At 44.4% G+C, this 24,552-nt stretch overlaps 3 protein-coding genes across 10 annotated transcripts; 1 reads left to right on the top strand and 2 right to left on the bottom strand.

Annotated features, from left to right (window-relative positions):
• Positions 1 to 40: 40 nt before the first annotated feature.
• LOC143145175 (uncharacterized) lies at positions 41 to 19,903 on the bottom strand. Of its 5 annotated transcripts, none has more exons than XM_076308290.1 (12): positions 19,580 to 19,902; positions 11,308 to 11,346; positions 9,558 to 9,782; positions 8,823 to 8,911; positions 7,546 to 7,835; positions 4,386 to 4,424; positions 4,249 to 4,293; positions 3,478 to 4,167; positions 3,035 to 3,104; positions 1,941 to 2,156; positions 1,626 to 1,863; positions 41 to 1,311 (listed from the first exon to the last, which is right to left on the bottom strand). In XM_076308290.1, the coding sequence occupies exons 1-12, from the start codon at positions 19,652 to 19,654 to the stop codon at positions 1,126 to 1,128; spliced, it is 2,202 nt and encodes a 733-aa protein (XP_076164405.1). In that variant the 5' UTR covers positions 19,655 to 19,902; the 3' UTR covers positions 41 to 1,125. The 5 variants fall into 5 exon arrangements, with proteins under 5 accessions (XP_076164405.1, XP_076164406.1, XP_076164407.1 ...); XM_076308291.1 differs by lacking the exon at positions 19,580 to 19,902 and adding an exon at positions 11,562 to 13,443; XM_076308292.1 differs by lacking the exon at positions 9,558 to 9,782 and having other exon boundaries at positions 19,580 to 19,903.
• On the bottom strand, positions 14,143 to 18,404 carry LOC143145189 (uncharacterized). Of its 4 annotated transcripts, none has more exons than XM_076308321.1 (3): positions 16,397 to 16,967; positions 15,758 to 15,884; positions 14,143 to 15,678 (listed from the first exon to the last, which is right to left on the bottom strand). In XM_076308321.1, the coding sequence occupies exons 2-3, from the start codon at positions 15,761 to 15,763 to the stop codon at positions 15,301 to 15,303; spliced, it is 384 nt and encodes a 127-aa protein (XP_076164436.1). In that variant the 5' UTR covers positions 15,764 to 15,884; positions 16,397 to 16,967; the 3' UTR covers positions 14,143 to 15,300. The 4 variants fall into 4 exon arrangements, with proteins under 4 accessions (XP_076164436.1, XP_076164435.1, XP_076164433.1 ...); XM_076308318.1 differs by having other exon boundaries at positions 15,472 to 15,678; positions 16,834 to 18,404; XM_076308320.1 differs by having other exon boundaries at positions 15,758 to 16,967.
• Positions 19,904 to 22,570: 2,667 nt separating the features above from the next.
• Positions 22,571 to 24,545, top strand: Sgf11 (SAGA associated factor 11kDa). The gene is made up of 3 exons (XM_076308308.1): positions 22,571 to 23,137; positions 23,308 to 24,086; positions 24,410 to 24,545. Exons 1-2 carry the CDS (start codon positions 22,921 to 22,923, stop codon positions 24,078 to 24,080), a joined length of 990 nt encoding a protein of 329 aa, XP_076164423.1. The 5' UTR covers positions 22,571 to 22,920; the 3' UTR covers positions 24,081 to 24,086; positions 24,410 to 24,545.
• The last annotated feature ends 7 nt before the right edge of the window (positions 24,546 to 24,552 follow it).

Genomic DNA, 24,552 nt, shown 5'->3' with positions numbered 1-24,552 from the left:
GAGAAAGGTGCGTCCGTACCTTATAAATAACGCGATTCCCTCGATTATTTAAATGCTAATATTTATTGTCGTAGACAAGTATACAGAAAAATATAGCAGTGCGTGCTACAGACGTGAACGTGCAGTGTGAATAAAACGTAGGAACATTACATAATTATTAATATACATTATCCTCGTCGAACAAATATTTTTCTGCTCATTTATGCGATATGAAACACTATCTTACGAACTTTACGCGTAATTTTCCAATTTCCTTTTTCTTTTCTTTTTTTTTTTGTTTTTTTTTTTCTTCTTCTTTTCGTCAGAGAGAAACAATTTTTCCTTGAATTGTATCGACTTTCCGTTTCGAACGCGACCGCTATGAAATTATTAATTCCTCAGATACTTGTTTGCTTCCGTAATACACAGACATACACGTATACCGCGTAAGATTATTTATACATAACGCGCAATACCAAGCGAAGCGTTCCTCGATAACGATCAAGTGAAACGTCAGAAACGAGATACGTGGTTAAATAAATAAATAAATAAATAAATCGATGTAAATACAACGATACACGCGATCCTCTAATAAGAATTCGTTAAACGATCTACGCGTCCCGGCTACGAGACTGTCTTTTTTCATTCTTTTTTTTTTTCGCTTCTGTAACTTCGGACGCGTTACCTACTCGCGTAGTTCGTGACAGTTAAATAAAATACGCAGCCAAGCTCGAAGCTCAATGCGATGTCAGTTAAGTAGAATAGGGACGATAAGAAGTTCGTTACGAGAATCGGAGGATTCGAATGCGTCATCGTCATGGGCAAACCAATGTGAATCGATGTTTGGACTCGATCGACCGGTTGCCCCATTCGTCGACAACGAATCACTCACGGTGATGAGGAGTTAACAATGAAAAATAAATAGATGCGAGATGATCCGGGGCAGGGAGGGTGGGAGTCGTAAGATTCGAAGCGATTCAAATTAAATGACATTCAACGAGACTCGTACTTAATTGGCAAGTATTCATCTTCCCTTTTACACGCGATGTAATGAGATGCGGCGCTATTAACAACGATAATGGTCGAGGACACGTTAATTATAGCGTGTAACGATTACACGGAGAAAAGGGGGGAATCCGTGGGATGTTACGCGTCTTGGTCGCCCCATTCGAAGCTTTCCTCCCCGCCGGAAGTGGCCTCCTCGATTTGTGGCGAGCCTTCGACAGCCATTGCTCCCTCGTGAGACTTGGTCTCAACACCGTCCGGCTCCTCGACGAAGGGTTTGTCGTTCGTCTTGTAATGGTCCTCTTCTGGTAGGTTCTCTTCCTCGATCTGTATCGAAAAATATAGTAAAAAATTAATTTCGAGGAGAGAAAATTTTTTGGTACGTAACCTATATCGAAAGATATCTTGAGAAGTTAATTTCGAGAAGAGCAAATTTAGCTTATAGCACCTACATGGATAAATACGTGAAAAAATAAATTTTGAGAACAAATTTTTATTACACAATCCATATTGAAAAATACGTCAAAAAAGGTAAATTTCGAAAAGAAGGAATCTCGTTGATGGAACCTACATCTTAAAATACTACATAAAAGTTAAATACGAGAAGAAGAAATGTTTGTCCCCTTTCCGACGAGACTTACCCTCATCTCGTCGTCCACAATCAGCAAGCAGGGTTTCTCCTCTCTCTCCTGATCGGTGATATCGTTGCACTGTGGTTCATCGCGAGTGTCCAGGCTGACCTCGTCCGCGTCACCGAACGCAACGTTCGCTAGCCTCTCCTCTTGCTCCTCCTTTTGACGCGCTTCCTCGAGGTGTTCCTCGATGATCATTCTCTCCTGTTCCTCCAACAGTGCCGCCAAACGAGCGTCCCCCAGCTGCCTGGAATCGATATTTCATCGCGAATGTGATCCGCGGGTTCTTATCGCCACACTTATCGCAGCCGGCGCTTGAATTACCTTTCCGCTTCGAGGACGCTCTCGGCCTTCAAACGATCGGCTTCCACCTTCGCTTCCTCGGCCTGCCTCTCGGCAACGGCTCTCTCCTGCTCGCGTATTTCATCGATATGCTCCGCTCGTTCCTGCGCCGCCTGTAAAGCTTCCCACGCCTTTAACTCCTCCAATTCGAGCTTCACCCGTTCCTCCTCGGCAGCCAGCTTTCGCTCCTCGTCGCTCCTGCGACGAAACGAGGAACCTGATTGGACGATTTGTACGCGTCGAACGATCATTCGCGACAGCTGAGTCGATGTACGATCGTTATTGGCTCTAGGCGTAAGTAATTGCCATCTTGGACCGATCGTAGACCGTTCAGGGGAATTTCGAGCGAAATGGAGTTTCTTTCGCGAGTGTCTTGTTTCAAAGGGTTTCTAGGATCTCTACGGAGCAGCTGGTGAGCATAGATCGAGCACAATGTTTCAAAACGGTAGATTTGAATTTTCTTGGCATATTGTGGATGTTTCGTAACGACAGTGCTAAATGGAGAAGTTGAGCAGGGTTGCCCAACGTTGGACTTTCGTAATGATAATGCTACGACTACTCTAGAAAAAATATATCATCTTGTCAGTGAAGGTGTCAGAGAACCTCCAATATGGGATTTGGCAAGTTCTGGAGAGATCAGTCTTCTGGACAAGCCTAAGTCGAGGTATATATCGATGACAAGGTGTCGAAGTCTTAATGGAACCCAGATCGAACTACAGGGAATTAACAGATAGGACGATAATGTGTTAATATAACGTTCGTCGACACCAAAGTTCTAAGCCAAGTTGTTTCGTAACTCTGTTGAAAAAGTTGTGACGAAGAAAGGACAATTACTTATATCTGAACCCAATATCGTCACGTCCGAGACACAGTGTCCTATTAGAAACGATTCGAGAACGACTTAGGTGCGGTTTTTGGCGAGCACGTCGAGTCGAGTTAGCAGGTTATCTGGCCGAGTTCAATGTTATGGCGTCAGTCGTTCAGTGAGTGACCGACAGATATGCCGATGGAATTATTTTAAAGAGTCCACCGGTTGTATAACACCTTAGGTGCTGTGCCAACTTCGATCTACGTACCTGGCCTCTTCGGCAGCCTTTACGAGATACTGCTCTATCCTTTTCACCGCCTCCAGCTTCTCTTGCTTCACTGAAATCAAAATTCGAAACGATTAAACGTTCCGTCGTACTGTCCTTACGAGCTTTGTTTTCGTCGAGTGTTGAGAAAATTTGTGTCGTGTGTGGGTGCACCTTAGTACGATACAGGGAACAGAGATTTTATTTCTCGACGCGTTATCGTGTTCGATCGGACAAGATGATGGGGTATATCGTATGTATCACGCTACAATTTCATGCGACAACGAACAATAAACAAGACTCCATGAACAGGTTTCCTCTCACGAACATCGCACAAACGGTGACATTCCACGGATACTCGCCCGTATTTGCCCCCAACGGGCACCGTTGCCCGTTAATTCTCAACTCGAATCCCCGTTTGTATACCCCCTCCCGAGGTAACATACCGTTTGTATTGTCTGCCTCCTCCTTTTCACTTACAGCTTCCGCTTTTGCAGCCACGGAATCGGTTCCCGGTGACGTTTCTTCTCCCGTCGTTTCTGGTTCCTTCTCGGGTTCTGGAACAGGTTCGGGTTCCTTCTCGGGTTCTGGAACCGGTTCGGGTTCCTTCTCGGGTTCTGGAACAGGTTCGGGTTCCTTCTCGGGTTCTGGAACCGGTTCGGGTTCCTTCTCGGGTTCTGGAACCGGTTCGGGTTCTTTCTCGGGTTCTGGAACAGGTTCGGGTTCCTTCTCGGGTTCCGAAACCGGTTCAGGTTCCTTCTCGGGTTCCGGAACAGGTTCGGGTTCCTTCTCGGGTTCCTTCGCGGGTTCTGGAACCGGTTCGGGTTCCTTCGCCGGTTCCGGAACCGGTTCAGGTTTCTTCGCGGGTTCCGGAACCGATTTCTTCACGAGTTTCTTCTTCTTCGCGGGTTCGGGTTCCTTGACCGGTTCGGGTTCCTTGACTGGCTCTGGAACGGGTTCGGGTTCCTTGACGGGCTCTGGAACGGGTTCGGGTTCCTTGACGGGCTCTGGAACGGGTTCGGGTTCCTTGACGGGTTCAGGAACGGGTTCGGGTTGTTTCACGGGTTCCGTTCCCTCCCGCTTGTTACCGCGTTTCTTTGCCGGCCTCGATTCCTGCTCACTCTCTACCCTATGCGCTACAAGACACACGAAACGATACCGAGATCACCTGCCCATCCAGCACCCACAAAATGCGAACGTTAACCAACGAAACATACCGATTCTAATCGCCGTCTCGTCCATATCGGGCTGCAACGCTCGCGCTAAAATTTCGTCGTGGCTACGTGAGAACAGGTGACGGTACAAAAATTACATCTACGTACGTGTACAAACGTGAAATGAAACTTTTACCGACCCTTACGTAACTCTCTCTCCGTCATCGGGACATCCGGCGCTACGGGGTCGCATGAAACATAAACGCATTCAGTTAACGAACACCAATGGTGGTCTCGTGGATAGATGCTGTCACGTTTACGCGTCGCTAAAACGAACACCAATTAAACATGCCAAACACCGACCCAAACGTGTTAATCGTCCGTGTTGGTACGCTGTAAGTGTGACGTTGAACACACCTTGGCGGGTGAAAGCTACGTGAAAACAGTTAACACAACGAGCGGTTAATCATTTAGGCAATACGATGGTGTGCGACGAATGAATTAGGAGATTAGAGAGAATCGTCGAATCACGGATCGACGGTGTGATTTTGTTTGTTTGTTTGTTCGTTCGTTTCCGGGATCTGTAACGTTTACAGTTACGACTGGGTGTCCCATAACAGAATTGTTTTTTTGTTTTTTTTTTTAGGAACGATGGAATCGACGATGAACCTGACCCATTGTTCTCGTCTTGTTCTTTAATGACACGATTCCGACTCCACGACTACACCCACGGTGTGTTCGGGTGTTGGTCAATTAAAAACACACACACGGTATATACTTAACAACGTGTGGGCCTCCCACATCGATTCTCTTCTCATCAGAGTGGATGCTCGTAGGTACACACATATATACGCTACGTTGAAAATTTTCGTTTGAACGATACGAGTTAGAACGACTCGACAAAATGGCGGCGGGACTGATCCCTTAAGAATCGTTCACAGCGTTGCAACAATATATATCGTTCGTTGTTATCGTTCGTTGACGTTAACGATCTCTTGTTTTTTGCTTTTTTTTTTTTGTCTTTTCAGCCATCGAGAACCACTCGACGTCAAAATCGGTGAAAACGTCAGCGGAGCCTACATATGTAAACATTAGGAATTATAAAGCACGCAAAAAGAAGCTTACCTCGGAACGACGCGATCGCTCGCTTAGCCTCTTCGAATCGCTTTTTTTTTTCTTTTTTTTTTTGTTATCCAAATTTTTCTTGCAAGGAAAATAACGGACGGTGTCGTATACAATCAATCAGGTACGATTATTTTATTCTGACATCTTTTTTTTTTTGTTTTTTTTTTTGTTTTTTTCGTAATGCGCAAGCACGGACAAATCTCACGGTATTAAACGTAAACGGTGTTAGTGTCTGATGCAACGAACACGTGCAGATTCGATTAACAATTGTTCGTTCGTATTTCACCGTTTTCGTCTCCGATCGAGCGAGAACAGTACGAACCGAGATCGATTCGCGAACGGTACTGTGATAAGTTTTTTTGTTTCTGAAAGAAAAGAAGAAAAAAAAAAAAACGAAAAAATTTTCTCTCCTCGAAAAGAATTTCAACCCGCCGCTTCTCACCGGAGCTGAAACTTTCTCGAGTTGAGTCTCGAAGGTTAAGTTCACTTCCGAGCGAGAGTGGTGTTATTTGTGATGCACGAGTGGTATGTTTGACATTGGACGTCGTGTTTGTTTGTTTGTTTGTTTTTTTTTTTGTTTTGTATCTCTCATTTCGTTTCTCTCGTAGATTCAGGAATTAAACGATACTGAACGCGAGCGGAAGTCACTCCTCGGCTGGCACGTCGTTCTCTACGTCCTCCTCCTTCTTTTTCGGTTTCGTCGGCTCCTCGTACAGCTCTGGAACACGTTGTCTCCAGCCCTGGCCTGAAACGTTTCAAAATACTCGAACCGGTTCTTCAGCCATTTCAACCCGCGTGTACGTGTCCCAGTCATCTGGTTCTGCCTTACACTGGAGTCCGCCATCGTGTCAAATCTTGCCCTCTTATCAGTTTCCGGTTTTCACGCTTCGTTATCTACCGTCGATCGCACGGTTTCCTCCCGCGTGAAACCGCGTGCTCGCGATCAAGAGTAGAACGACGACACAAAAAAAAAAGAAAAATAGAAAAATAGACGAGACACAGCTTCGATAGTGTTTGATTCGTGAGGGGCAGAGAGTGGTGGGGGTGTGGGTTGTGGGGGGTGTTTGGAGGTGTTTGAAAAACGACATACCGTCTCACACCTTCGTCAATAAACGTGTTTCAATTAGACACAATATATAACATAAATGCGCAGCTACGAACGAAATACGTGGAGAATGAACAAATAAAGAGGGGGCTGTGTGCGAACGAACGTGGGTGGGTAGGGGGATGGAGGGGGAAAAAAAACACCAAAATATACGAGCCAGCACAGCACAACCAAAAAATTTGTCAGACGGTGCGAATCAATGGCATTCATCCAAAAAAAGTGGGGGCTGAGGGCTGGGTGGGCGGTGGGTTGGGTTTTGGTCGGAGTTGGAGTGTAATATGTAGAGATACGAGCGGGGGAAGAAAAAACCAAAAGAAAAAGAAAAGGTGCACACAACGGCGTCGTATGGCCGCTTTTATTTGTTTCTCAAAATTCGCTTCAAAATAATATATTCACTGGTAACCCGCGGGGAAGGTTAACGCCGAATAATACCGCTCCCGGTGTTATCGATGCCGGACAAAGGGCACTGATAAAAGGAGCGTGTACACAGTTGGACGATTATTCGTAATTATACCCTCCTCGCGATCATTCGCTTCTACTCTGTGCCTCTAACTACGTGTTTCGTGTTTCGGATTCGGTCGACATATATATATATACATATCTATATATATTGGGTTGTTCGAAAAGTCATTTCGTTTTCCAAAATGGAGAATATACAATTTAATGAAATGTTTATACGCTCTAAAAAAATCGTGTTTCATTTTCACTAAAAAAAAAAACGAAATGACTTTCCAAAATGGAGAGTAATTTAATAAAATTTGTATACACTCTAAAATTATCGTGTTACATTTTCACCAAAAAAATGAAATGACTTTTCGAACAACCCAATATGTATATATATATAAATATATTTTTTATCTTTCTTTCATTTTCGTTCGAGAAGAAATAATAAATAAATGTAAAATGGACGAGTGGAAGAAAATCGTTCGTTCGTGTCGTTTCGTTCGCGGATGGACTCGACCGAAAGTGAAGTGAAAACAACGAGAAGAGACGTACAACAACGTGTGTTCTTTTACGGGTCTCTCACAGTGGTGTGGTTGAATCGTCGTCGTTGTTGCGGTCGCGTGCGTGATCGTCGTTGTTGTTTTTTTTTTTTGTTGTTGGCGTCATTGTGCAACGAAACTACTCACAGGCGTTGGCAGCCGCCTGACGATTCTTTTTGTAGTAGCTCAGAAAGTTAACGTCGTTCTTGATGTCCGATGGGCGGAGATCAGCGACCTTGAAGTAGGGTCTCCTTATGGACTGTGGATTCCCGGCTACGTACTTGATGCACGCCAGATTCCCGATGTTACTTCGGTCGGGTACCTCGTACCAGGAGATCGGTTCCGGGTCTTTCTTGGCGTTGTGCTTGCCGGAGATCAACCGACGAACGTAATCACCGCTACGCATACGTTCCGGTACTATCTCCTCCAGAAAGTCGCTGGAAACGAAGAGTCGAAGATGAAGATTCTACGCGCGCCAAGTGGTCATGTACAGCACGAAAGTTTGAAATTCGAACTTGGAAATAGTCGCGATTTTGGTGAAAAATGAAGATTTTGCCCCCACCAATTCGAAAGTTTAAAGTTTGATCTTAGAGAAAAAGAAATTTTTGATTGAAATTGAACATTTAGCAAACGACTGTGTACAGCACGAAAGTTTGAAATTCGAACTTGGAAATAGTCGCGATTTTGGTGAAAAATGAAGATTTTGCCCCCACCAATTCGAAAGTTTAAAGTTTGATCTTAGAGAAAAGGAAATTTTTGAATTGAAAATTTAGCAAACGACTATGTACAGCTCGAAAGTTTGAAATTCGTTCTTGGAAATAATAGAGCCTTTGGTAAAAAATGAAAATTTTACCCCCACCAAGTGACTATACACGAAAGTTTAAAGTTCGATTTTCGAAACGAACGAACCTTGTGTCAACAATGAAAATTTTATACGTGCCCAGTCCAATCGACTGTGTACAACTCGAAAGTTTAATGTCCGATCATTCGAAACGAACGGACCTCGAGTCAACAATGAAAATTTGCACGCGCCAACTGACCACGTACCGTTCGAAAGTTTAAAGTTCGATCTTCAAAACGAATAAATCTTTAGTCGAAAATGAAAACTTTACACACGCCAAACGACTATTTATATTATACTCAATTGGAAAGTTTGAAATTCGATCTTCGAAACGAACAAATCTTAAGTTGAAAATTAAAATTTTACAAGCGCCGATCCCCCTACGTGCAACTCGAAAATTTGGAGCACCCTTATGATATTAACATTATCTTCGAAACAGACGAACCACGTTTCTTGTGCACGTACGAAATCGAAAATATTAACTCGAGAACAATTTTACGCAAAAATTCCAATTGTACCAAAATATATACAACAAATTTTAAAAATTCGTAGACGAAAGAATAAAAATTGTTTCTTTGAATACCTTGCTACGGCTCGTGGGACGAAGACGTGGACTCGTCTCAGTAGGGAATCCACTCTTGCGCGTATTTCCCTCGCCTCGTCATCGAAGTACTGTGGAGAGACACAGGATAAAATACACATTGATATCGAGCCACACTAAGCTCTCCCTCATACGGGAGGAATTAGTTAGAACGTTCTCGCTTGTTATTCGATTATTCCTGCTAAACTGGTGAATCGAACTTCGGTTTTTTTTCGATCTAATGTGATTCGATTATTACTGAATCGATTGTGTCGAGTTACGTGTCCATTCGGGGGTAAACCTGTCGCGAGTTGCTCTCGAGAATGTTTCTCACCAGTGAAAAGACAAGAGAGTGATTGACAGATTCTCAAACACAGTTTCCACTTTCATTAGTTGATCCTAAGAGTGCACCTGGCAAACGGTCTCAAACGTAGTCTCCAGCGGTGAGGAACACTGTCAAGATCATCTCGCGTCAGTGTTACCATCGAGTGAACACGTAGCCTTAAAGTTAAACGATAATGACGACGCGTTCCCGTTCGAACGAGGATGCCGGATGTCGGTCGAGAACGAACGAAAATAATGAGGATTGCGACGACGAAGGTGATCGGTGATGGTTGATGCTGTCGATGACATGGATGATCTCGGTGACACTCTCATGCTAAATGGCGACGCACGGTCGTGTTATTGGGGCCTGTTTCGTGCCCCGGTATTAGTCCACGTGGGACGTGGCGGACTTACGATGCGATCCTTGGATTGTAGATACTTCTCCGTGTAGGATCCGGTCCAGGGTCTCGTCAGGTTCCGTATCCTGTTGATCTCGGCTGCGAGGACGCTCGGACGTACACGCGTGTGAACTCTTATCGGTATCAGATTGCCGCCATGGTACACGGTATGGTACGGCATGTGGATTACAGTCACGAGCCTTTTGTGAGCCACATATGGCATATGAGGTATGCCCCTCAACTGGAGGCACGATACTCTGCTTTACTATCGACTATCATCGTTACGTTCCCAGCGGTTGTCAGCGGTAATTAGCATCGTGGAAGCGTGAGCGGGCTCGTTCCAAGCGCGATTTCTCTCGATCGACGCGATCTCGCGATCGTGCTGAAGCGTTTCGCAGCGCTTTGTCGCGGCTACAGATGGAACGATCGTTCCGAGGCGTGACGATCGTCACGGTCGCTACGTGGCTCGCGATGACTTATCCAGAGGCCCCGTGAACTAGCAAGCGGGATGTCGTTGAAGCGGCTCGGTTACATCGGGAACGATGCACTTGCATGCACGCGACAGGGATTATTCAGCGATGATGCGGAGTGAGTAGCGACGAATGAACAGGAGTTAGAGGTAAAGCGTCCTGTGGCGATCGATGAGCGTGAGTAGCGAGCGAATGGTGTCACTGTGGGCCGGAGAGCGATACTCTGTGACCAAAATCGAGTCCCACGGGTTCAAAGGGAACTTTGAGGCCAAGCTTCGTCTCTGAGTATGCATAGCTTCTACGAACACGAAATAGTGATATTTTAAACGAATTTAACTGTCCTGATTACTCAATATCGAAGCACAGATTGTTTATTGCACAGATGCACAGGCAAGTAAGGATACAAATTTTGAAAAAGTTCAAGAAAGAACGACTAACAGTCGGACTACACTTTACAAGGAAGCTTAGACAATTATTTACAAAAGCATACAAATTTCGAGCGAAGTCTTCTCCAGTTTTCAATTCTCTGCAGACTTTAACAAGTACACGCCCGAGGTATTTTGGTGTCCTAGTGTTGTTATATAGCTTGAAGAGCGACTTGAGAGAACAAGGAAGGTTCAGCTCCAATTTGGATAAAATTTTGCAAACTTCAAGAACAGCCAAAAGTACCAGACACATCATTTTTTAAACGAACATTCGTCGTACCTTCCCAAATAAATAGAATCACCTTGTTCCCTTTAAACGTTATCCAACCTTGTCAACTCTGACGTTTTCTCTCAGTACGTAAAAATACAATTTTTTTTTTTAAATTTTTTCTATACGAAAGCAGTCAGAAGCAGTCGTTATGACTGATTGGTGAATCCAACAATGAGGATCGAAATTCGTCGTTGTTAATTTTCGGAACGATTCGACTTTGAGTTGAATTCTGGCCACTTTTTTCGAGCTCTCCAGCCCAGCGAGCGAAGCACTCCGTGAAGCAAAAGCCGAAAAGCTTGGTCGACGCGCGTGCAAAGCGGTCGTTGAACCTGTCGAATCGATTGCAGCTCGAGAAAAAGGACAAACGGTTCGAGCCAATGCCAATGAACAGAAACGATGGCGGCCGCCGTGATCCGGCGTTGGTCGTCGTCGTAACCAGAAACAATTTTCGCCCGGCTTCTGTTCGGTGGGTTTGCAACTGACGCAATCGAGATCCAACGATCGCACTTGTTGCGTCGTCACGAGTTCGCATTGAAAGGCCGTGCTGGCGTATACGCGAGCGAGCTACGTTCACTGCTCATAACACACCGTGGTACTTACCTGGAGGATAGTGGAGAGTGGTAAAGCAATCGGTCGATCCTGTGTTGTCCCGTATCGGTCGTGATTACAGTGGGCGAATATTTTTGTGTGTTTCGTTTAAACGATTTTCGACGATATTGGGCGGTAATCCGGCGGCGGCAGGGGACGAGGAGTCACATGGGAAGCAGAATAAATAGAAAGAAGAAGAACAACACCCGGTTAGTAACTATGACAATACGGAAACGGATGTTTCGGTATTTTCTTTTATTTCTCACTTTTTATTCAATTTTCTTTTCCCTTTTTTTATTTCTATCTTTCGTATGTTCGCCTGCTTAATTTTTTCTGGGTTTTTCTTTTCTTTTTTTTTTTTGTTTTTTTTTTTTTGTTTTGGTTTCTTTGCGCACGTGTCTGCCGTCGAATCCCGTGCTCTCGACGGTTCGAGATAAAGAACGATGCGAAGCAATTGAAGGAGGTAGAATCAGAAATATGGTGTACCTTCGACGAGAGATATACATATATGTGTATATGTATATATATGTATATATATATATATATAAAATTGAAATTTATCCGCGAGCAAAACAGTTTGGCCAATTGTCGCGTTGTGTGTCTAACGAGATGTCGACGAGTATGGTGTTAGTCACGGTTAGTTTGGTAGACATTGTTCCCATCGACGACAAAGATCCTGTTGCGGTCGTGTTCTCTTGATACTCCTCTGTCGCGTGAGAAACCCGGTGGTATTGTTTATTGTATTTTTTTTTTTCTTTTTTTTTCTTTTCTCTTTTTTTTTTATTTTCGTCGACGACATCGTGTGTGTGTATAACACTTTTTTGTCCCGATTGAAATCGCAAGGACGATCGTTGCGCGTTCCTTTAAATTCACACTGGCACTCTACACTCTAAAGGGAACGAAACTATTCTATGTACGAATATAAAACGGTTCGGTCCACTATGTATGCGAAAGCAAGAAAACACTCCCACGCGTGTACTCCATAAATGGATAGAGACAAATTATAAAAGAAATCACCACGTTGGATGCATCGAAGTCTTTTTAATCGGTTCTGCACTGGTGCAGATCACGTAACGTATTCGAACGATCTTCGATGTCACCCAACGATCAGCTAGCTTAGCTCGAAAACTCCTAAATGCAGCTATGGGACACGTATTCGTTATAATATTATGCGTTGCAGATACATAGCGGCAATTCGAATAAGAAACGACGTAAACCTGACCGTCTTTCTGTCACCCGTTCGGCGCGCGACAATACTACAGGGAAAAAGGTTCCGGCGGGCGACAGAATGACGGCGTTTTCGTTTCACCGATATCGAGCGTAACGAAAATTCCACGCTTATTTACAACATCGATCGAAACTGTCAGACTGTCGAATCGACAAAGAACGGTGCAAGTTTAAAAAAAAAATAAACACAAAAATCGGAAAAACTTCGACCACCATTTTTGCACCGTTCTTGATCCCAATTCTGTGCACTTTACACTACGGAGTAGCGAAGAAAAAGGATACGTGACTTCAGAGACCAAGTAACGCTCGTCCAGAGGAACCAAAAATGTCCAATGGTCATAGATCCTACGATCCTTCCAGGATAAAATTAACTTTTATCGTTTACGTAGAGAAAGTTCTCCAAACAGTCGGTTTAAAGTTCTTGACACGAGATGTCTGATAAAAGTTACTTTATACACTGATAAAAGTTACATTGTAGACGAGATGACTGATAAGAATTACTTTCTAAACGAGATGCCCGATAAAAGTTACTTTATAAACTAGATACACGATAAAAGTTACTTCATAAACGAGACGACCGATAAAAGTTACTTTATAAACGAAATGCTCGATAAAAGTTACTTCATAAATTCAAGACACAAATCTCTAAAGGTCTCAGATCCTTTCTGTTCAGCAATCCGTATAGTCTCGAGGTTACTTGATAAACTAGATGCCCGATAAAAGTTACTTCCTAAATTCAAAACGCAAATCGATCTCTCTAAAGGTCTCGGATCATTTTTGTTCAGCAGTCCGTGTAGTCACGAGGTTATTTGAAAATCAATGTAGACTCGTGGCGGTTGTTGGATTCAATTGGCAAGGTATTCGTATCGAGATCGGTGAAACGAAAGTATCGAGGGCCACGGGGTCGGTCGGGGCTTTAGACACGGTAGGAGAAATGGCGGTAAGTGGTGCCGCCAGGTAAACGGCCGGAAGTGTGGGACTCGTAAGAGGAATGATAGCTTCCGGGAACGCCGCCGGACGATGTCCTGGACGATCTCTCGGTCGAGTACGATCCGTACGGTCCGCTCTCTCTCTTCAAGACGCTCTCTGTGCTGTAGCTAGACCTCTGTGGACGACGGCTGTACGGATCCGTGGAGGAGGAGGAACTCGACGAGCTGGTGTTGGTGTAGGCATAGCTGTACTGCTCTTGGGCAGACCTCACGCCGACTTCCGGATAGTCACGGACCACGTAATGCCGAGGCGTCTATAGATTCGGGTTACACAAGGTCAACAATGTTGGAGAACAGGCTTTTCCCGGAGAACAGAACGGTTACTTTGTTTCTCGTTCCGCAACCACGTGGAACGCTAACCAACCGTGATCCGTATCTATCGTTCGGTTCTCCGTTTTTGGGGTAACGTGTGCCTGAGAAGAGGACATCGTGTGCCACGGAACAACGGGGAACGGGACGATAATCGCGCGGAAACGACGTTTGGATTCTCACCAGCTGGCCTCTCCTTTAAGTTGCTGAAACGATCGAGAAGTTCGTTTCGTATCAACGGTCGAGAACACGGACGAGGCACGGTCGAGGGATGTTTCGAAACGTGGGTTGAATGGGTTGCAGGTGACGGTTAAGAGAAACGTACGACGGTCAGTAGTTTATTCATGTTACAACAACGGAGAAAGAGAGCAATAGGGGTTCGATAAGGCGGTTCGCGGTAATACACGATCTATCTGTAGACACACAACGTGCGGGCCAATTATAAACGTAGAGCGGTACACGTATGCATTAATAATGTCTCCTTGCCGAGATATTCAGGACACTCGGAGTGCAACGTTGAGCAACTGAACTCGCCCTTGCCAAGAAACACATGGATCACGTTACGCGAAACTGTGTGCACGTTCGTGTTACTTTGCCACTCGTACGCACGAGTGCAGCTCGGTGTCTCGTTTCGACGTCGGTTCACGTACCCGTGAAGCATCACGTACCGTGGACCATTCTCTCTCGATGTCACCCGCGGTGTTGATCTACGCGAAGGTCGATCCGTTTGTCGTCGACCCGATTGAATTTTCGAACGGTTGGTCGCGCCGCGTTGTAAATACACACCCGGTGGTTCGTCCTCCGCGGATAGACGAACGCAGCCCGGATGCGGATTATTATAGAACGGGACTGGTAAACGCGTCGCTTAAAATCGAAGTGGTGCTTTATTCGTCCTACGTGCGTACAGATTCGATTAAAAATATAATACCACAGGTTATGTATATTCGTTGGGACGCGATGGGGAAACGGTGTATCCGCGCGAAACCCCGCTAAAAAAAGAACATACAGATATTACGGGTCCGGGGCGGGAAGATAACACCTGAGAGCTAAAAGCGTACCCGGTGGCTATTGTGAGCACCGTCGATCGTGGAATTCCAGTTCTCAACGACGCACCTAACCGCCTACGAATACCGAAATAAAATCACCGTGCCCGTGTGCGTGCGTGCGTATGTGCGTGTGTGTACACGTGTACACGTGTACACCGCGTCCTACGATATGCCCATCTAACAACAAAACAAAGAAAACAACGACGATGCAAACTAATAAGCGACGAGAGAAACTAGACGTGCTAACCTGACGAAAATTCCCGTTCTTCGAACGGTTATCGAACAATTAATTACTTCCGACTAAGCACTAACAAGCAAGGTATCAAAATGTCTTCCAGTCGTCTGCGAGTTGAGTTTCCCTTTTCTTAAACCACTCGTATTTCGTACGAACGGATTCATCTTCCCGATTCGCGTTCGTTCTGGCTAGGTTGTCCTTAAAATCGGTACCAGGAGGGTGTCTGGAGCGCCATTAATATCTTGGTACGGCCGCTGGCTGGAGAGGCGGCGTGTCTTCCAGCACCCGGTTGCCTGGAGAGCACACCCTTGTCGAAGACGTGACCCCGGGTCGCTAGCTCGGTCGCAGCGTCTAGGCTGACCTTTGACACGGCACCGCCATCTACCAGCTGTCGTTTGTGTTCCTCTTTCGCGGTGTTCTTCCCGCGCACGACCCCCTCCTTGTCCTTCAGGGTGACATATTGGTAAAATTCCTTCTTCGGATCCTGCTTCTTGCGACCCCAAACCGTGAACGGGTCAGGTACCAGGGACGGACGCGGTACAAATGGTACCTTCTCCCACGGGAAGTAGTCCTGCTTCTGTAAATTTCATTCCGTTTGGGACGCTTTCGTTTCGTTTTTTTCTGGGGCTTTTTTTTTGTTTTTTTTTTTGTTTAACCTCCATTCTTCTGGATCGCTTCCGGTTTCTCGACACCCCGATTCGAGGACTCCGTTCCTTTCGACGTCTTCACTTCCACACCGATCCTCCTACCGTTATAGAGAGTATCTCGGCTAGATGGGATCACCTAAATATATGCCTTAGTTTTATTTCGTAAAAAAGAAACTAGCCGGGACGAAGTCGTGCCGTATCGAGGACTACGTCTAACCGTGGGGAGAATTTTTTCTCGAGATCATTTTTAAGGTACGTAAACAATTGAGCTGTTCTTCGAAGCTACGAGCAAAGTTACTTTTAGACTCCGTTTGCAATTCTCAAAACCACAAATGCTCCAAATGGCTTGAAATCTTTTTCAACCGCGATCCTTCCCTTCGTATCATCCGGTATTGCGAATCTCTTACTAAATATCGTTCAAAAGAAGGATAAACTAGTCATTGACTTTGTACGTTTGTTTCTTTTTTCACGCTCTGCGAAGACACGAAAAAGAATATCAACGACCTTGACATTTCGTAAAAAGTGACCTCGAGGAAAAATTCTTTCTCCTGTTGCACACAGCTGTCGAAACGGTGCGATTTCGTTTCGGGAGGTTTTACAGGTCAAAAATGAGGCAGATATTCGTGCGACGACGTCTAGCCGGGTCACCTTGTGTATCTGTTCCGTCTGCGTCACGATCGAACATTCCGAGGTGATATTTGTTGTTATTTTTTTTTTTCAATTTGCTACGCGAATCGCAGTACGAGACGATTCTCTTCTCGCGTTGATCTCGCGCATTCGGTCGAGAGCGTTCGCGTTTGCGCGCAAGCACGAGAAAACCACGGTGCGGTGACGCCCGGCTCTCCCTCGTCTCTCCCGGCTCTCCCGTCTCTCCCTCGTCTCTCCCTCGAATCTCGCGTCTCTCCCTCGACCCTCCGGTCCCTCCCGTCCCTCTCGGCTCACCCGTCACTCCCTCGACACTCAACGCGAGCGCGAAAATAGATCCGAATCGACGTGAATGGTTGCACGAGGAACGCAACACCCCCGCGTGCATTCCGTATCGAGACGATCTCTATACGGGGGCGACTCTCTGCGCGGTTACCTACCGAATTATCGCCCCAGCGGACGGACTTACACGCGTCGTGATTCGTAACGCGCTCGGAATCTCCGCTCCTCCTCGGAATGTGTTTCTTTTTTGGTTTTTTGGAACGATGCTCACTCCGAACCGTGATCTTTTGGCGAGCCATCGCGCAACTTTCTCCGGTGAGCAATCGTTTGGTAAAATTTGCCAGGAAAGACGCGCGTTTGTTCGATGTATCCATCCGTGTGGGTCGAATCGCAGCGGCAGCTGCGGCCAAACATTCGTCGGGATCTAATTATAACCCGAGAATCGAGAACTCTCCTCCGTCCGGTGGGCCATATTTAATAAAAGACAGTTCGAATTACGTCTTCGGTCCGTACATCGTCGCGGGATTGAATTTTAGCCGTTGTTGATCAGTGAAAATTTGCGTTTTTTCTCTCCTTTTTTTTCTCTCTCTCTCTTTCTCTCGTTCCCTCTCTCTTTCTTTTTCCCACGTTTCTCGACGAACGAAAATCTCGCGAGTTTCACGCGACGCGATACACCGCCGCTAGAAATCACACGTATGAATTTCCGTGACGAATTCTAGCACCCGTGGTGGGAGTAAACGTCGCTGCTACGTCGTCGTGAGCCTAAATTAGGACAGGGTAACGCAACACCGACTCTCCCCTCTACCTAAACGAAGAAAGACGGGAAATTTCTTAATAACATCACCTAGCCACGTTCCGCAAGAAACTTCCTACGACACCCCTCAAACCACCTCCCTCGTCCACTTTCTGGTCGAGTCGATTCACCGACCGCTGTCATTGGAATCGGTCGAGATGCTCAAGGTAGAGACCTCGACGAAGATCTTCCGGGGCATAGTTAGAATCACTGACGGACAGTCAGGTATTTGGGCCAGCTTTTAACAGCACCATTGATCCACGATCGACAATGGAACCGCGCGATTTATCCAAGTTGTCACAACAAATAACGATCGACGAACGCGGCTCTCTTTGAAAACATTCGGCGAACGTTTTGTCAAACATCGTCAAACGTCGTCGAACGTCGTCAAACCTCGTCAAACCTTCTCTTTTTTTTTTTCTTTCTTTCTTTTTCTTTTCTTTTTCTTTCGATTTCTTTCTTTCTCGTGACAACGAGAGAGCGCACGGTTTCCCCGTTTGTCCAGCGAATTTTTTTCACCGACCGAACGAACGGTGAGCGTGTTCACTTCATCCTCAAAAAGAACCGTGGGCGTGCGGGAAAGTGTACGGTACATTTGCTGGAACCGATCCGACGTATCTTGAAATAGTTCATCTGTAGTCGGTTTACCTACATTTTGTCGGCCAAATACATTTTCCTGTTCGCGGATCCAAGACTCGCCGGGTCGTACGGCGTCTAAGTTTAACGCAAACCAAGTCCCGGAAAATGGCTGCGTCGCTATGAATAGCATCTTTCCACCGATTCCCTTGCTCTCGGATCACTATTTATACATCGATTTTTCGAATTTTCACGAAAACGACCGATCCCCCGGTGTCAACTCGTGGAACGCGGTCGCGTCGTTTACAATTAACGGAAAAAATTTCCAACACCCTGTCCCCGAACGTGTCACTGTAACCCCTAACCGAACATGTAACCGCCTGAGTGTTCTCGTCTGTCGATCGATCGTTCCACTCGCTTGAAATAAATACTATTTTACAATAAATGATAGATCGGGAAAGAACCTATCGTTTCGTACCTAAAAATAAAAAAAAAATAAAAAAATAGTAACGCTCAACTGCAATATATTCAAATAATAACCATACACAAAGTGGGGTGCGCAAAACGGGTGCACCTGACGCACAGCTGCCAAAAAAACACACCGGTTGTACTTCGTGGTATAACGTGTGCATACAAAACAGGTTCAAAGACGGACACAATGAGGATGATCTTGACAACAAATCATTCAACGGATGGTTCTGCCGTCGGTTTAACTCGACGGGTAACTACCGTAAACGGTCTGCGAATCGATTCCGTAAACTGGAGGTTGCGACCGGCGGAATGTGCAAAGTCTTCGTAAAAACTGGACTCGTGCTGTTAATTGGGCACGTTGACCGTGATATCCACGTATAGACGGACAGTGGTCTGCGGTGACGATCGTCGACAATCGTTCGATCGATTCGTTGTTTCCGTACGGCTTCCTTCCGGGAGACACCGAGTGCACGTTTCGAGGTCGGAATAAATGGTAAACAGTGGCAATGATAGCGGCGGCAACATTGGCAGCAACACGTAATACATTGCTCGGGATACAGTGTGGAAGTAGAGACTTCGAGATACATCGAACATCGATCCGCCGACAGTAACAACGATCCGTTTAGATCGGACGCGTATGGTATGTTGTCGTTGTAGATGTCGTGGCTGTCGTTGATCGATTTCGTGAACGGGTTCGATCGAGACGTGTTCTGCGTCTTTGTTTTTTTTTTCTGTTTTTTTTTTTTTTTACTTTTTTTTTTCGATCGTTCGTGAGTCAACGTTTCGTCGAGTGCTTCGCAAACGTGATCGCGCCGCGTCGTCGCGGGAAAAATGGTACGTCGAGCTCCGACGTATCGACGAAGTTTCGATAGAGGGATACATACGATCATCGCGACGTGGACGAAACGTTGATTCAGGATCGGATTAAGAATCACAACAGGGTTGGCTCTGTTAAAGTGTTTCCGTGTCACACGGGGGCTCTTACTCGACGTTAGTGTCATCCAGCAAAACATTATTAAGACATACTCCATCCCGCTCTTTCCAGCAATCCCTTGTATACTGACCGTGACGCTGTAGGACGAGACCAAGGGCCGCGAATAGGGCCGTCGAGTTGTGTAGAAGTCGCTCTCGTAAACCATTTTAACTCTCGCTTCGTTCTTCTTCTTCTTCTCGAGTGTGAGTTCGCTCGTTCGTCGGTGCTGTATACGTCGTCTTCTTCTTCTTTATTTTTTTTTTTTTTTTCGTTTATCGACAATTGATAATTACGTTGTCTACGAAGTGTAACGATAACGTGTGCACCAGGTTGGTAGAGATCCGCTACTGTTGTCGCGATGAAGGTTCGTACGGTTCTGCTCGTTCGCCAGAAATCCACTTCGGCTTCTACCACGCTCGCTACGCCCCACCTCGTTTCGTCTTTTTCTTTTCCACGGCGCGAACGAACACGTTTCACGTGTGCCGCGTCTCCCCCGGTGATGAAGAGGCGCAGTCACCGTTTCAATTGCGTCATTTTCGGCACACGGGTCTGATGCATCGAAAGAAATAGAATCGTGTTAAGGTTGCAACCGACGACCACCCTCTTTCATCGCCCTCCCACGATCCTCACCTTCGATTCACGGTCCCTTCTTTTCCTCGTTTCAGCGGACCTTCGCGAGAAACGCCCTACCCCGTTAAAGCGTCCACATCGTATTTGTCGATTCGAGTGGATAGGTCCTCAACTGACAATGGATAATACCCAACTTGGAAATTAGAAAGATTCTGAGGGAGTGTAAGATATTTGGACAAGTATTGGTATTGTTAGTCTCTCTACCCCGTTAAAGCGTCCATATCGTACTTGTCGATTCGTGTAGTCCTCAACTGACAACAGATGATACCCAACTTGGAAATTAGAAAGATTCTGGGGGAGTGTAAGATATTTGGACAAGTATTGGTATTGTTAGTCTCTCTACCCCGTTAAAGCGTCCATGTCGTACTTGTCGATTCGTGTAGTCCTCAACTGATAACAGATGATCCCTAACTTGGAAATTAGAAAGATTCTGAGGAAGTGTAAGGTATTTGGACAAGTATTGGTAGAGTATTGTTAGTCTCGTGCCTCGATAATTGTCCACAAAGAAATTTCGAAAAGAAGTTTCAAAGTGATCTAGTTCTTTCGAGCGGGAGAAATTTACAAAATCGACGATTGTTCTGGTGGACCTTATTTTAAGCAGAAAAGAACATTGTTATTATTATTGAAAAAAAACATTTAAAATCCACACAACTTAGTCCTAACCTAACCCAGACCTAACGACCCTACTCAAGAGGATTGTTATGATCACGAATAATCGATCAGCTATTATTATCGTAATCTGTCTATTATAATCGAATCTCGGTTATTGGTATCGATTGTATAATTTACGATTTATAACATAAATTTGCACTAAAAGTACCTTATCTTCGAAATCTTATCTGTGTTAATTCGTCGATCAAGTGCATATTATCGTAAACGGTGTAAAAAGGTGATATCGGTTCAATTCGTGTACAAGTGTAATTGTTTCTAATAAATCTTTTATGCAATGTTATCAACATTTTCGTAAAAACAACTTCAGAAGTGATCTTAACCAACAAGTTCCACTCTACTGCCAAAGCATACGTCCGTTAACACTCGGCCATTTCTCTTTCCACCATTTTCTTCAAAAGCGGCACACCGTGGGTTTCACGGTGGGAAAACGATGTCAAGGCGCTGGAAGGAATCATCGGGTCACGGACTCGAAAGAAAATTGTCACGTTGCTGATTGGTTTTTATTTTTGTGTCCGCTCCACTCACGGGCCGCCATGACGCGTGAACCAGCGGAATGTGTTGTAACCAAAACAGATTCCTCGTTCTTCGAAATAAACGATCATCTCTTCGTCGAAACAACGAAACGTAATTCACCCCGTTTGTTTATTTAACAATAGACTCTATCCCCGGTTATACTTGCGTTACATCAGATGTTACAACTGGCAATTCTCCAGTCGGTTTCGCTTCAAGTTCTGCTCTTGAATCTAACCTACAATTTTTTCGTTGCAAAAGCATTAACCAACGACGCGTCCTCTCGGAGCAACGTTTCCATATGACAATCTCCCGGTGTAACCTCCCGTTGAAATTCAAAATATTTGTCAAAATTGATCGAGCGCCAAATAAGAGACCTCGACTTCTGCGCAGTTCCTCGAAGAGTTAATTCTGGCCCTTTAATTACAAACATTCGTTGTTGTGTTCTCTTCACGTGGAAATCAAAATATTTGAAATCTCGTGGAACGTTTTGAAAGAAGTCAGTTGAATCGATCTAGAAAGCGGAGGCAATAACACAAACGGATATTTCTGTGGTCTGCCAAATCGAAGGCTATAAATCTCGTGGAAAACGGACCGAAATCTATTCACGTCTCTCTAAGTAGTAATAAGGGAAGACAAGCGAATCAGAAATACGTTCGTTCCGTGATATATTGGTTAATATATTGTTAGCACCGGATAAGTGTACTTGTCAGCTCGAACAACGATTCGATACGAGTGTACGGGACGAAATAGACTTTACGCGAGGGAAAGTAAATCTAGAACTCTCAATTGTATTACTAAATGTGAGACCACTCGGTTGTACGTCTGTTATATATTCTCCTTAGTTTGGTTGACAAGCTTTTTTCAGGGATAAATCGATAATGTTAAATTTGGAATTCTACTATTGGCGAAGAAATAAATGTATAATAGACTTCGTCCGATGAAAAAACGTATCATAGAGCTCAGGGCTTTAGAGCACAACCGAGATACAGAGTAAACGTTTCGTCATACAGGAATTCGTGTATTACGATCTGAAATACCGGCCTCGTAAAATATCAGTGGTTCTAGAACGACCTCGTCATTTAAAAACGGTAATTTAAGGAACTATGTTGAACTAAATCGTAACAGTCGGTAAACGTAAAAAAAAACTCGGTCTTTCTACTATTTTGCATTTACCGACTGCAGTTTGATTCAATATAGTTCGCAAATATTACCATTCTTGAACGAAGAGGTCGCTTCATACCCATTGATATTTCACAAGGTCGGTATTTCAGATCGTGGTACACCAACTCCTGGAAGATGAAACGTCTATTCGATATCTCGTTTGTCACACTAACGTCCATAATATGCTAGGTCTACTCTGTATTTCATTTGTGGTACAGGTAGTACTTTTCGATAATACTGTTCGTAAACTGTTAACGCGTCAAACCGAAGATTCGTCGGCGATGAAACACGTGTAATGGAAACGACCGAATTGCTACATTTAATACGAAGTATTTCAATGTGACCAGCCGTGTTTCGATTGGAAAGACGGAGACCACACATGTTACAAATTGGAGTTGTCATTCCGGAACGGTAAACAGAAAGACTTTTTCTCCTTCGATTACGCAAACCTTTAAAATGTCCGTGACCGAGGAAAGAATTCAAGAATTAAATAGACGGTTTCTGGAATTTATGAACAAAAGCGAGAACGTAGAATCGGCTACGAAAGAAATTTACGAGGATCTCCTCGATGAGGTCTTAATGGGATTTGTTTTTGATGTACATCGAACTACTAAAACTGGTAGTTCGGATGTTGAAGAGGGTATACCTGATGATGAGTCTTATGCCATTGTAGGTGAGCGAAACAAATCTTTTACAAAATATTAACCAACCTGCTAATGTTACTTGGGTTATGTTTGTTTACTATTTTCTTATCACAAGAGGAAAACCATTGTATTTGCTAAATGATCTTGTAAGCTAAATGTATCACTCTTACCAAATCTAGCTAATTAAAATCTGTCGTAGATTCCCCGGGTTTGGATGTATTTGGTCAACACCCTGTCAAGAAATCTCAAGAATGCAATTGTCCAAATTGTGACAGAGGAGTGGCAGCCTGTCGTTTTGCAACTCATTTAGAAAAGTGCATGGGCATGGGACGAAACAGTTCACGAATCGCTTCTAGACGTATAGCAAATAACTCAAAAGATCTGAGCAATTTCAGTGGCGTAATAAGCGACGACGACGACGACGTCGATTGGAGTTTAAATAACGATAAACGGAAACGCAGAAAAGACCGTAACGGTATTAAAAGAACTAAGCAACAAAAAAATAATCAAAGAAATGGGGAAAGCATGAATGAACATATTCATAGCAGCAATGAAAATTCCCCGTCGAATTATGAAAATATGTCTCTAGAAGACAAAAGAATTTTGTTAACTCAAATTTGTGGAGTAATATCAGAGCATACTAAAAAGTTGTGCACGAGATCTATGCGATGCCCGCAACACACCGAGGATCAAAGAAAAGAAATGAGAGCAAATTTAGAAACTGGAAACAATGCGCAAGCTGGTCAAGATAATCTTCATGTAGATGTAGATACCTATGAAGAAGGAGATGGACAAAATTTGAGAGAAGTTTTGGCACGTTGGGATCGTGAGGGATCAAGTCATTCGAGCCCGGCCGATTCAACGTCTACCACATCCACGTCTTCGATAAGTAGAAAACGGGAAACAAAGACGAAAGGCAAAGCCAAAGGATCCAAACGTGATCGCGGATCTCCCATTTCGCAAGGCGATTAAAATAGTGTATTTAATTTATTTTTTAGTGATATAAACTTTCTAACAGGGAAAATTATGTAATAATAATGTTCCTATGCATTGTACAAAGCTTTAAAAATACACTGTTCGTCATAAAATGTGTTGCAAAAATAATCTTTTCGATTTGTTTTAAATTTTTATAAAATAAATGAAATTAATCATTAATTTTTTTTATATTGCATCGATTTTCGATCATTTTTTTTCTAAGAGTTTATTATTGCAACCAATTTAAATGCGTGTAACAACAAATAATATATATATATGTATGTATGTATGCGTTAATACGACGTGTTTCGGCTTCTTCTTCGCAGGAGGCGCTTCACTCGGAACTGTTCAACTTTAGTTCATAGGTTCTACGAATAAATAGTTCATGCTTGTAGACGCCATTTTTTATTAGTCACTTGACACAAGCTAGTGTGTGCAAATTTAATTGTAAGAGAATAAAACGATAGGT

Source organism: Ptiloglossa arizonensis, chromosome 4 (assembly GCF_051014685.1).
Source record: "Ptiloglossa arizonensis isolate GNS036 chromosome 4, iyPtiAriz1_principal, whole genome shotgun sequence".
In the NCBI taxonomy this organism is placed as follows: Eukaryota; Metazoa; Arthropoda; class Insecta; order Hymenoptera; family Colletidae; genus Ptiloglossa; species Ptiloglossa arizonensis.
This window is presented reverse-complemented; position numbering and strand designations above follow the sequence as displayed.

Coding starts and splice junctions, on each gene's coding strand:
- Sgf11 (XM_076308308.1), top strand. CDS start 22,921: ATGTCCGTGACCGAGGAAAGAATTCAAGAATTAAATAGACGGTTTCTG. Junction 23,138..23,307: donor TGAGTCTTATGCCATTGTAG/GTGAGCGAAACA, acceptor AATCTGTCGTAG/ATTCCCCGGGTTTGGATGTA.
- LOC143145189 (XM_076308318.1), bottom strand. CDS start 17,049: ATGGATACATCGAACAAACGCGCGTCTTTCCTGGCAAATTTTACCAAA. Junction 15,885..16,833: donor TCCGCTGGGGCGATAATTCG/GTAGGTAACCGC, acceptor GCATATATTTAG/GTGATCCCATCTAGCCGAGA. Junction 15,679..15,757: donor AGCGATCCAGAAGAATGGAG/GTTAAACAAAAA, acceptor TGAAATTTACAG/AAGCAGGACTACTTCCCGTG.
- LOC143145175 (XM_076308290.1), bottom strand. CDS start 19,654: ATGGTTTACGAGAGCGACTTCTACACAACTCGACGGCCCTATTCGCGG. Junction 9,783..11,307: donor CACTCTCCACTATCCTCCAG/GTAAGTACCACG, acceptor TCGTGCCTCCAG/TTGAGGGGCATACCTCATAT. Junction 1,864..1,940: donor AGCGTCCTCGAAGCGGAAAG/GTAATTCAAGCG, acceptor TATCGATTCCAG/GCAGCTGGGGGACGCTCGTT.